Below are 13,836 nucleotides of genomic sequence, written 5' to 3' on the forward strand. Positions count from 1 at the left end.
TGATTTAGATTCCATCTTATTCTAGTTCTAATTCTAGTTCTAGTTATTTTCAGATTACGTACAGGGTTCAGTCCCTGTGGATTCGACCTCGGTCTTATTATTACTACATCACAATCCTATACTTGGGGTGTAAATAAGTTTTTGGCGCCATTGTCGAGGACTGACGGTTACGTTTTCTGAAATTAATTAGTTTTAGGATTAGTTTAAGATTAGGATTTTTCTAACCTTAGATTTTAGGTTTTGATTTTCCTGATTTTAGAAAATAATCTGTTTTTCCTATTTTGTATGATTCTGACATATACTTTCTAAATTAGTAATCTCTTTCTGAGTTTCTAGTTTTTCTAACTTACTTCTAATCTAAGTTAGAACCTTCCTAATTTGTTTTTAGAAACTTTTTATTTTTCCTTTTAGAAATTTTTCCTTTTTTAGAAACTAGTTTACTTCCTGTTTTTAGGTTTGTAGGAACTTTATAACTTTAGAAACTAATTTCTTTTGTTTTCTCTTACAGGATCTTAACATAGGCACTCCAACCTGGTAACTTCTTCTAACTTCTCCTCCTTTTACTTTCCATACTACTGTAGGATTTTTTCTTTTAAGAGTAGACTAGCTCAGAGTTAGGGTTTCACCATGGAAGAGTAGGTACGTTATAATGCTGAGATAGATAAGAGAGATTGGGGAGGAATATTTAATGATTCTTTTGGAATTCGACCTATATCTCAAGATTTTTCTCAAACCATCATCGAGAACAAATTGGAATATTATACTCCATCAGTTAATAAGTCTTTACGCGACCATAATTATGGGAGTGAGGACTATTATCAACTATTATATTCTCCCACTTATGATCCATATGACTATAACTAGTGGAAACATCAAAATTGGATAAATGAAGCAACAACATGTTATAATAATTATTCTCTTAAATCCCTTACCTTTGAGATCCAACCAGAAACCGATCCAAGAGGATTCATTTCAGCGTAACATAGCCTGTCTTGTGGAAATAAGCAAATCGTTGAAAGTGTTTAATTCGCGTCTTAATAAGGTAGAGGAGGCTCGTTCATCCCAGCCACAATTCATTTCAGAAATACAATGCAAGGAAAGTGATCCTAACTCGCTTTTGAAAAACTCTGGAATTACGAATGAAGAGTTAGAATCTATTAATGAGCATATGGTTCAATTTACCGATGAGTCGATCTCGATGACGATCCAAAGGAATGGTTAAGAGACGTGGGTATCTTTCAAATACAGTGATGATAACACATCTCCCTCACATGACATACAGGATTTCAATGATGAGGTAAAGGTTAGTTTATTCGAACCTCAACCCAATTCAAGAATCAAATATGAAGAAAGTGATCCCATCCCAAGTGTGCACTACTGCACGGAATTAGACGATGATGCATATTGGGCTGACTATTATGAACGTGCAGCCCAAATTCCCTAGAATCAATCTCAAGTTTGGTCCAAGTCAATGATCAAGACGTATAAGAAGTGGTCAGTCATAATGAGCCACTCCTCTCACCTGACATGTCTGATTTAAAAGTAGAGGATGAGTCTCTTACAACCGACTCTTCTACCGACTCTTCTAACTCTTCTGAAACATGTTTGGACTACTCTTCTGAATCGAATGATGATATGATTCGGGAGAAGGGCGAGTTGCTCGCTACGACTCTGGAATTTAAAACCACTCAGTTGAAGCCACCATCTGAGCTGTACACATTTGACAATTCAACACCTTGATTAAGTAGTTTCAATGAACAGAGTGATCACATCGATGCTTCCCCCTATTGATATTCAATCTGTCTGTACAGGACTGGAGCAAGAGAGCGTACCTTCATCTACTTTTAAGGATGATGGATTCCTTAGGCAAATCATCACGAGCTCCAATGTGGAACATAAGTCACGTTCAGCTAAAATTTTCAACTCTTTGGATGATTGTTTGGCACACTTTGTAGATTTAAACGATCCCATGTCAAAAGACAAAGTAAATGCCTCGCAAGACAATACCTCAGTAGATGTCATGGATCGAAAGAACCCTTATTCTGAAGTCTCTCCTTCCCCAGACCCTTAATGTTTATCATTAAAGGAAGAGAAGCTGAAAATTGAACCGAAGTCTGGAACTTCGGAATGTGTTGAGACTACATTACTTCCTGAAAAATTTTCTAAATTTTATTTACCTGTAGTCTCTGATTCACCATAGGATACTAACTCTGAAACTTTTTCTGTCACAGGTGAATCATATATCCTTTGGATACCTCAGGTGAATCAACGACAAATTTTTGATGAGGTATATAAGTTTCTCTAGATAGTCATGCTCCAGGGCATCCAAGCCTATTGCAAAAAGGGCTTTTAGATGATCCTGTTGAGAAACCTACTGAGAAATTTATCCAGATATTGGCCGGAAGAAGAACCTTGCGGCATGACTGAATAGCTTTTTCCCTGCTTTCATAGGACTAGGGTAGTTTGCTTTATGTTATTCTAGGATCGTTGGCTTTATACTGTTAGGTTAGTTTACTTTCTAAGTTGTTTTTGGATGGTTACTTTCGTTAGTTTCACTCTTGTGCTGACCCGCTCTCACGCTGATATCTCTTTGGAATGGTCATTCAATCATCTCGTCAAGTACTATCTTTCCATCACTTCTTTTTTACTTTCATTGTCTCATGTGCAGTGCATGCTTATTTCTTTTACATTGAGGACAATGTAGATTTTAGGTTGGGGTGGGAGATTAGGTTACCTAATTAGTATTTTCTTGTTTTGAGCAAAAATTGTGAAAAATTTTAAAATTTTTCTAAAAATTCTTATGTATTCGAAGTGATTTTGAAGGATAGTCGTGATTTAAGAAGTATAAGATACAAAATGTTGGTGATTTACTACTCTTGGATTTAGTTATCTGTTAGATTTCACAGTTACATTCGAATTATTAATCCATGATTAGAAGTTGTAAACATTAATTGAGTCATGATTTCACATGTTACATCTCACTTACATATTAAGGTTTCAGTTCGATATTAAAGTATTAACTTGGTAATCACTAAGCATGAAAGGAACCACCCTGAGAAATTTTACCATCAATCTATAAAAAAGAATTGAAAGGGTTGGTTGAATAATCTTCACCATAGGTTCGCTCCCTATAGATGAAGATTTGATTTCCCAGGGTTAACATTCAGAAAGGGGTGGGCAATGGTCTTCACCATAGGTTTGCTCCCTATAGGTGAAGATTTGATTCCCCTCATTGGCGTTATTTTTAATGCAATAAAATCAAAAATGGGTAGAATGAAAGGATGATCTATGAGGCAAGTTTTGATTTTGGTTGTCATAAATTCTCTTTTTGGTTACCAATGATATCATGAAATTGACGATTGGATCTCTTAATAGTGATAAACCGAGATAACACTATACACCTATGGAACTCAATGTTTAGAATTTTTTTTCTAATTGATGGTTTAATACTTTGAACTTAATTATGAAGTCTACCGTGCGCTTGAGTCAAGGAGAAAGTAATTCCCAATATTCATGAATCTTAGGATTCTAGTATCTGAATTGTTTTCAAAATTCACTCGAGTTCATAGAAATTGTCCTGTAATTCTCAACTTATTTTTCGCATACTTTGTTCGAGACTAGAAAAATGCTAATTAGGGGTTGTGTTAAGGGTCGAATATTGCATATTAGACCCCAATTACCTGCTTTTATGAACATGATACTGTTTAATGATATATTTTAATTATTTTTCTGCTGCAAGGTGAATTTAGGATCCTAGATGCAAAAGGGTACTAAAAGCATGGAATTAATGCTCTGAAATCACCAAGGCAAGGGACGGACTCCAGGGGACCGAGATCGAAGAATTCACACGCCCGGGATTCGAGAAAATCCAGTAGTTCACGTTAAAGAGGCCTGAAATTCGTCCAGAATGCAAGATCACAGGGTTCCCACCATCCGTTCGGCTCGAAACTTCATATATGGGTTGAGGATCATAAATTAACCGTACACATAAAACTTAAACCATTGGATCCTTGTGAAAGTTATCAAAGGACAGATCAGACTATAAAACTCTAATTTGGGGCCCTCCTGATACCTGGATATGCTTCAAATTTAGTCTCAACCCTTCAAAATAGGTGGAAAAGTGAATGGATGGAATGGATGTCTCATGAACATTACAGAGGACCCCACCTTAGGTCGTGTGTGCACGCAGCACACGTGAAGGCGCTGTGCATTGAACCAGCCAAACCAGTCAAACCGCCTCTTGACCGATCCTTTCTTAAGAAGGATTTCTCCCGCCTGCGAATGCTCAAACAGAGCCTGCGGACATGTTTTTGTGAGCCACCATCATGATGTGACGGTCCGATCCGGACCTTCCATGGGAATTCCACGGCCCCACTGGCCAAAGCCTAGGTGGCGGTATTTCAAAAGGCAGAAGAAATCGGATCTCAACCGTCCAAACATAAGACGGACGACAAAGCAGAAAATCATGTGGGTCACACCAAAACAGATCCAAATCATCCATATCTGACCAGTTTTGCAAGGGGAATCCAGTGGACGAACTGGATTTTCTATATGACACTGATCATGGGCCCCACCAACGTCAAAGAGCATGCATACGCAAGCTCTGTTGTGCGAGATCTGTTTCGCAACCAGATCTGACGATCCAGGTGGGCCACCACGGCTGGCCGATGGGGAGATCCAACCCGCTCATCTGCTCAGAAATCCAAAACCTACCAAATATGAGTAGATTTTTCATGTTGAGGATCATGGTTGCAGGTGCAAACAAACAGCGAAGTTGCTGTTTTTCTTGGTTGTGGAGAACGTCTCCGGCTGCGAAATACTTGCTAGCTACGTAAAACCTTCGCAAGCAGTGTCTAACTCGACTCCAGCTGACCTCCTTATGCACCGAGGCATCCCCACCGACCGACCCTGGCAGCTATAAAAAGAAGAGAGAAGAGAGAGTTGGGGGATCCATCAGGGGACGTTTTGCAAGACAGAGATTAGACGTTTTTTTTTTCTTTTGAGACTTAGTTAATCATGCTTGTGGTTAGCTAACCTCTTAGCTAGGGTTAAGGGATGAAGCTTGTGGCGTGATGGGAAGAGATCTATGGCTTTGATTCATGCTAGTTGAATTAATTTTGATTTAGTTTGATTTTAAGGAATGCCTTTAGTTTTTAATGGTTTATTGTGACTGAAACTATGATAGATCTGCGATGGCTTTGAGTATTTCCTTTTCTGTTTTATGATTATGAAGTCAGGAAGCCCTATTATTCACCATCGCCCCTTGGACATGGTTGGATGACAAAACTCTTCCTAACATTCATACATCACTCAGATTGGCTGTAGATTGGTTTAATTCTATTGTTTGCTTTGTCTCATGGGCATGGTCTTGTGATGGAATCCATTCTAATTTACATCAGTCTTATCTCTTGAAAACTGGATCAAAGAAAGTTTAGATTGAGCTTTAGTGATATATCTTCCAACTGGATGAAGATGGGACTCGAAGTCTAGTTGAGTTCATGAATTAAGCGTAGATCTCCCTGATCTCTACAAGTGGATCCTCTAAATCCCTAGTTTCTTATCTTTGAATTTTACAAATTTTAGTTTTCTATTTCACCATTATTCCCTCACGTATAGGTTTCAGTCCATGTGGATTCGACCTCGGTCTTACCGAGTTATTACTACATCACAACCATATACTTGAGGTGTGAACATGAGGATAGTAAGAAGGTAAAAATATCTTATATAGGTAACTTGACCGGATCGGATCGGATCGATCCGAATTGGCCACTAATCCGAACTCGACTCGATGTACGGTCAGATGTAAGTAGGCCTACTCGATCCAACCCGATTTTGGCCTACAGTTTGGATCGGGTCGGATTCTCCCCAGCTCTACCAATATCCATGGGTGTAAAAGGGTGTCCATCTACATTCATATCCATGTGCCAATATGGCAGCATGGGTGAGATCCAAGTCGTACATGGATACGCCCACACCTTGTAGATGCCCTTGGCCAAAACTAGAGGTGGTCCAGTTATCAGATAAGCTAAAGCTTTTAAAATAAATGGACAGATAGGAAAAATTAAGGAAATTGTTCCTAATAAGTCATCCTTTAATTCCTGATGCTGTGATCCATTTAATGAGCATAACAACCCCCTTTGGTGAATGGCACCTACACATGGGGCGTGGCTGATAGACAGGATGGAGCTCACACACATCTATCACAGGAGGCCCGTGGGGTGGAATGTAGATGGGCTCCCTTATACAAGTGTGGGAGAGGCAAACTTCATTCTTGGTAGAGTAATAACTCCATGGGCATGCAATGGGGTCCAAGAAATCCACCGGGTTCATCTGTTTTGCACTCTCATTTAAGGGTATATGCCCCAAAACAAGGCCGATCCAAAACTTAGGTGGGCCACACAAAAGGAAATAGTGGGATTGAACATCACGGTGGGGCCATCGTGAAGCCCACTTTGTGCATTAGATCTGCATCATTTTTGGACCCGTGTCCTAAAATGAGTTGAAATTTTGATGAATGGGGTGGATTTCTCACAAACATCAAGGTGGGTGCCACGTACAGTCCAGGTTGGTCCCACATCAAGACATGGCAGGTCATGGCCAGTGACAATGTAGTTGGGAGTAATAACTCCCCAGCTATGCAGTGCGAGCACCTTGATTTTTGTGATATATCCACTCCATTCATCTGTCTCGTCATCTCATTTAAGCATAGGGGCCCAAAAATGAAACGAATCCAAGCACAGGTGGGCCACATGACAGGAAGTGGTGGGTTTGAACGTCACAATTGAAACATCCTGGGGCCACGGGGGCCACTTTGAGCATTTGAACTGTCTCATTTTTTGGGTCATACCCTAAAAACTCGAGAAAACATAAATACAGGATGGATTTCTCACAATTATCAAGGTGGTCCCACGTATGGTTATGGTACGTCCCACGTCAATTCATTCAATTCAATGCAGTCATGGGTGGACAGAGTGGTTACGTTTTAAATGAAAGATATTTTCAGTAACAGTAGAAACTGCACAATAGAGTGTTGCATGTGGTGTGTCCCACCCGAGCTTTGATTGAATGATTTTTTTTTGGATGTACCGTATCCATGAGGAGTCTCACTCGATGCACCGTTTGGATTGTATACACAAATCACACGTGGGCCCCATACAACTTGAACATGTGGTATTATCATACGTTTGATCGCACGTGATCATTACCCTTGAATGAATGCTATGTCCCATGATTATGCTGATATGATCATCACTGAGACCACGTGTACAAAATAAATGAACGGTTGAGCATCTGTGCATTCTATGTACACATGTGGCTGGCTGATATAATGATATCGGCTTAACTTTTGAGATATGTCATTGAACAGTGGTGATCGTATGATGTATGGATCTAATCTTGCACACGTGTTATTATTTGAGGCCATGAAGAACGTAGAGAATTACGAGAACAGCATGTGCTGTAGTCCATCCAAGTGGCTGCCATAGTTGTAAAAGCACCATAGTCCAACGATGATCAGGACCGTTGATAAGTTGGGACACCACGCCAACATATGCTATAGCAAAACAATCATGGTAATCCAACAATTTTGACCATTCGATTTTGTCGAGCTCAGCTCATTGATCCGATTTTCTTTTTCTGTTTTTTTAACAGTCCAAACAACCCTTGCTTTTTGGGCTGTAGTCCATCCAAGTGGCTGCCCATCAAATCAACGATCCTGATCACGGTCCACAAGTTCCACGTCATACTAGATAGCATTCCTCATGGCACAGAATATAGAAAGACACCAAAACCAAACCAAACAGGTTCCCAACAAATTAAATCTATCAAAACCAAACTTTTTAAGGGCAAACCAAACTTTTAAGTGCTTAGATTAAAGTACACTATCTATAACAACTTTAAGTAAATTTAAAAAAAAAAAAAAAAAAAAAAAAAAAACCTTATGAAACTATAATTCTAGGATTATCATCTTCACTGTCGCTTGCGGTGGGCCACTTTCACTGGGGGCGAGTAGCCGTTTCATACGGTCCAGCTTGTCTTAGTAACTAAAACATCATAAGAATAAAGAGTTCAAGCGCAGTAAAAAAAAATTTTTTAAAAAAAAAAAAAAGGAAAATCAACTAATAATAGATGGCCAACTGATGGGGCCCACATGGAGAGATGTTTGGATGATCTAAACCGTCTATTGTAAAAGCACCATAATCAAACGATGATGCCAAAATGATGAGTCTTAGGAAATTTCTTTCCAATGGTTCATCAGTTAGGCTTGAATTCGAACCGTGTCCGTCCACCATAAAACTTAGAAGATGGACGGTTCTGCGTATACAACTGCATCCACATGGGGTTTCAGATGCAACCAACGAAAAAGCTACCTGAAAGTAAGTTTCGAGCTTCTTTCTCAAAGTAGCGTGCTCCCTTTTTATTTGCTGGAAAGTCCTCAAGCATCTGCGTGCATGTGGATGCAAAGGCAATAACCAAACATTTAGATATAGTTCAAATTAAAGAAAATCTCATGGATGGCTAAGATCTTGAAACAATAGCTCGGCTGTCTATTGAACGGTCGTGATCCGTGATTTTTGTTTTTTAAATGTAATCAGAAAATGGGAAAGGAAAGAATGAAATGAAATGTGCATACCCTTCTCCATTTCCTTGCTGGCAATGCTCCTTAAACAGCGTACACTCGTTCTTCACCCTAAGAGCTCCAATGCTGTCCCAAACACCCCATAATGTTAAACCAACCGTTCATATATATAGTGGGTCCGCTTTGGACGGTTCACGGCCCAAAAATATCTAACCATCTGACCTATATATTTACCATTTGCGTGGATGGATGGCAAGATGGTGAATATCAGCAATGGTCACATGCAACTAGGAAATGCCCACCAATGGGACAGCTAGGATTGTCTGATCTGTACAGTTTTCGATCATGGATGTCCATCATACGAACAGGCCAGAATGGTAACAGTTTGGGACACGTGTTACTCTCAAGTGCTCCACAAAAACAAAATAATTACTGCCAGTAGTTTTCTAGTTACCTTGAACTGCTACCCTTGAAATTGTGCATGTATGTATCCAGTTTCTTGAAATCCAGAGGAGTCTTTTCCCTACATAGGAAATTGCAAAATTCAAATTACTTAAGAGCCTCGGCTTAGCAAATTCAAAATATTGAGTAGGCCTGGCCCAAAGATTTCAAAATCTGGTCCAAAGCTAGAGTTGGGCCCATCCCCTTATAGCCATTAAAATAAAGGTTGGCAATGGGCAGGAAATCCACCCTGCCAGATGAACCCAACCCAGATTTGGACCTGGTTTGGAGACATAGCTGGGCCCATGGGCTGGTTTGGGCTCAAATCATTTTATTCAGGCCTAACCCAAGCTCATATGTACATGTCTTACTTCATCCAGATACGTTGTTCTATTAATCCTAGGCAAGACGTGCAACTTGAATGTAGATAACTGATTTGGCTTATGTGTAGCCCACTTATTTAACTGATAGGTTATGAACATTCAACTGGGAAAGAGGGTTTTTCATGTAGCTGAGGCTTGGGCTTACTGTGCTAGACTCATTCCAGGCTTAGCCTCGGCATGATCCTTGGACCTTATGTGCCGAGCTGGGGCCCCAAACCCAGCTCATTGCCACCCCTCAGCATAAACAATTTCCAAGAATTCCATTCTGATAATACTTACACTGCTGCCTCAATGTTAGCTATGATTCTAGCTGAATCCTTGAAGAACAAGGTTACAACTTCCTCCACAAAATTAGGATTTGTATCATCTTGCAACTCCTCCAGCTGAAGAAACTGCTCATCCAGATAACCCTGCAACAATGCCAGATTTGATACATGTCAGTGTCAGAGTACATGAACAAAGGGCCATGTCATCATCCACCCATGTTCTTCCACAAGGCTGTCAATGATTGTGACCTGTCCAGCGCTTCGGGGCCTGCCATCGTAGGCCGGACCTGGGCTCAAATCAGGCTTAGGAGCATGACTTGGGATTGCTTTAAACGTTTCACATATAAGCATTTGATGAAGTCCTTTAGTATAGCCCATTTGATTTGGCTCAGTTAGTCCCATGACCTATTAAAACTAAGTTATCAACAAATGGGTGAGACCAAGCCCATTTATAATTTTTAGAAAATAGATTTCGGTGATTGATGGTCTAAAGAGGATACAAAGTCCTACTAGACCGATCCCCTAAAATCATTTGGGGCAAAAATCAGATCCACTCATTAGATGGACACAAATGTGCATCAATTCAGACCATTGGTTGCACATTAATTCCAACTATGCATGCGAGATAATGCTATTTTTTTTTTTTCATGATGTGATTTTTATGTTGTGACCCACATTTTGAATGGCCAAGATATGTCATGCAAAATAGGCATAGACTACTTTAGGCCAATGCCTAGGCAGGGCCATTCATCATTGGCTAAGGCACCAGACCTGGATTTCAAGCTGAAGCCCCTGTACCAAGTTTAGGGACCACTGCTCAGGATTTGAAATGGCACCCTGAATACCTTCTAAAAGAAAGAACAACCTGGCCCACTAAAAGCTGAAAAAACCAACGTAGGTCGATAAAGTGAAATGTAGCGTCCATGTAAAATGATGTAACAGCATTGTGATTTTAATTAATGGTGACCGGCTTTACTGTCATAATTCTAATTCTAATAGCCACAACAAAATGGAGAAGCATGAAAAACAATGGAAAAATGGAAAAGGTGACGGCCACTACAAAATAACCGCTGATTTCTAAAATCAATAAGATGTAATATTTGAAAACGCAATGGAATTATTTCCATTCTATGATGAGCATTATTGAGATAATAACATAGAGTTGGAAATGACATTTTCTGAAAATATTGAAAAAGATCACCATATGGGTACTATGATGTGTTTGTGGAATCTAACCCATCCATAAGATGCATTACCTCATAAAACCTACGATTCCTAAAATCAGGCTCAACCAAAACTCAGATGAGCCACAGCCCAGGGAACATATTGAGAAGGACACCCACTGTTCATTAGCATTAGGGGGCCCACCATGTTCTGTATATGTAGTTAAGGACGTTGATCAGACCCTTCATCAGTCCAGATGAAGGATCAGATCAAATTTTTGAAATTCAAGGGTGGACATTCCCTCCCAGCTTGTTCCCTTCCCTGTGGACCGCCTTGGTTTAGCATCATGCTGAATTTTCGTCATGTGGGCCACACAACTTCCCAGTGCTGCTGTAAATGATAATTTTACAGCGGAAACCGTACTAGTGGAGTGTACCCCATTAGAAATTACCACCTTCCATCCTGGCTGTATGAGAATGTATTAAAATCTTGATTAGACGGCCTGCTCTAGTCTATTTGAACTCAGAAATCTGCTTAATCTATTACATTTTCATGTAATAATTAGAGCATTTGATTTTTATGAAGTAGAAGTTGCCAGTTCATGCCTTGACGGATGTAGTTACATTTCATTTTAAGTGGCCCAGACAGTCTTGATTGCCGGTTTCAATCCAAATTGATCCGACAATCCCGTCCAGTCTGGATTTTAAACAGTGCTTCATACGAAAGTTGGAATTATATATATATATATATATATATATATATATATATATATATATATATATATATATATAGACGTTTAACAAAAGAGGAGAAACCTGCTCAAAGAGGGACTTTTTTATGTAAGCAGCCTGGCGACGCAACTGAGTAATCTCTGCACTTGCCATTGTGAGAGAGAGAGAAAAAAGGGAACGGGCTTGACAAAGAAGGGTGGTGGGAAATCAAGAAGCAGAGAATGGCTTTGAAAAGCAAAGTGATTGTAGTGAAACATACAACCCCAGATGAGTCTATATATAATGTTAGAAAAGCAAGGCTAAAACAGATCATCCATATGGGGGCACGCAATTTATGTGACTGCAACTCACAAAATTGACAAACGTCCAAAGAAAATATGTCTTCTCATCCGAAGAAATCAGATATTTATTCATCGGGAAATGCCAAAACTGCGAGAGTGCTACTGGGAATGGTCTTCGTGGCACACGTGCTACCATGGTAAACCCATGAAGTATCCACACCGTTCGTCAAGCTGGGTCCCATCTTGATCATAGCCTGGTAAAAAATGATCATCTAGTTCCCTCATCAAGTGGGCCACATGTATACATTGAATGTCGACCATTGACCTGGTTATGTTAAACTGTCCATTTTTACCATGCACGTGGCGATCTAGCTGGTTGGCCCGATTTTAGGGTCAGGGAATGTTCGCCATGGGGTGCGTCTGATGAATTTCCCAGATCCTACACACATTCCACACGCTTAAACCCTGACCATTTTGGATTGTCTTTGAGTGAATATCCATGGTAGGTCAGTTAAAGATCTCGATGGTGTGAAATAAATGTACTTGAGATTTGAAACTTCCTCCCAGGAGAAATGTGTCATGAACTCAATCCTCTGAGATTCTTTGAAATTAAAGTGTAGAAGAGGCAATTTCCATGCAAGGATAACAGTTAAGTTAAAATTTTAACTGCTCATCCAAATTTCTACCATGTATGATACACCAGTAGGAAGTTGAAATTGTTTTCTAACATTTGATTGGATGGTTAGGATCTTCTATCATAGTGACCCCAAGATGGATGTGCAATCAAAGGTGACCCTCACTTGATGGACGATCCAGATTAATTATTAAACCTTCTCTCTTATAATCAACATAGACTGCCTATCAGGTATAAAAGGTTTGATTTAAAAATTTTAACTGTTCATTCAAAATTCTACCATGTATGGTAAACTGATAGTAAGTTGAATATGTTTTCTAACAATTGATAGGCTGTTTAGGATCTTCTATCACAGATACTCCGAGAGGTATGTGCAATCAAAAGTGGCCCTCACTTAATGGACAGTCCAGATCACTTATTAAAACTTCTCATTATAATCAATGTGGACCGTCTATCAAGGGTAACCGGTTGAGGGTTTTATATATATATATATATATATATATATATATATTACTTACACACGCACACACACCACCACACACTCACGCCATGGTGGGATTTCACCACCTATGGGTACTCAACCCTCAACCAAGTCTTGAAACTCCTGAGAGTCTACCATTTACGGAAATCAATAGTAAGCTGAAAATAATGTTTTCTAACAGGTGTTCGAATTTATAAGATCTTCTATCATAATTACTCAAATGGATGTTCAATCAAAGGTAGACCTCACTTGATGGACGGTCCACATCAATTATTAAACTTTCTCTCGTACAATCAACATGGACCGTCTAGTTTCTTTGTCACTAATCCAATTATTAAAATCATTATGTTAAAGTGTATTTAAGAGGGATGGACAATAAAATGTAGGGTCCCATGATGGACGTACCTAATCAACCGTTGGACTTAGAATCAACACAAGCTGCCCAGTCTCCTATCCGTTGGTCAGATGGTTAGGATCATCATGTCAAAGTGTCTTTTAAGAGGGATGGAAAACCAAAGCTGAGCCCCACGTGATGATAGTCCTAATCAATTGTTAGACTTTCTCTATGGACGACCCATTTTCGTAACCATTGATTAGACTTTCTCCATCCATCCATTTTTCTAGCCATTGATTATAAGTAAGGTGATGAGAGATGTGCAATCGACAGTGGGCTGATGGATCAGAAAACCAAACAAATAAAGTTAAATGACACGTGTTGACATCTGATGGATCATATATAAAACCAACCATCTAGAATCACTCAAATGACACGTGTTGACATCTGATGGATCATATATAAAACCAACCATCTAGAATCACTCACTGTTTACCACAGAACGTTCAAAAACTATCTAGATTAAACAGCTTGTATGCCAAA

The 13,836-nt window shown here is 39.5% G+C and overlaps 1 protein-coding gene across 1 annotated transcript; it reads right to left on the reverse strand.

Moving 5' to 3' along the window:
• Positions 1–7,775: 7,775 nt before the first annotated feature.
• LOC131222934 (histidine-containing phosphotransfer protein 4-like) lies at positions 7,776–11,819 on the reverse strand. The gene is made up of 6 exons (XM_058218191.1): positions 11,648–11,819; positions 9,682–9,812; positions 9,033–9,101; positions 8,633–8,704; positions 8,370–8,442; positions 7,776–8,042 (listed from the first exon to the last, which is right to left on the reverse strand). Exons 1-6 carry the CDS (start codon positions 11,714–11,716, stop codon positions 7,995–7,997), a joined length of 462 nt encoding a protein of 153 aa, XP_058074174.1. The 5' UTR covers positions 11,717–11,819; the 3' UTR covers positions 7,776–7,994.
• Positions 11,820–13,836: the final 2,017 nt, after the last annotated feature.

This window comes from Magnolia sinica, chromosome 13 (genome assembly GCF_029962835.1).
Source record: "Magnolia sinica isolate HGM2019 chromosome 13, MsV1, whole genome shotgun sequence".
Classification (NCBI taxonomy): domain Eukaryota; kingdom Viridiplantae; phylum Streptophyta; class Magnoliopsida; order Magnoliales; family Magnoliaceae; genus Magnolia; species Magnolia sinica.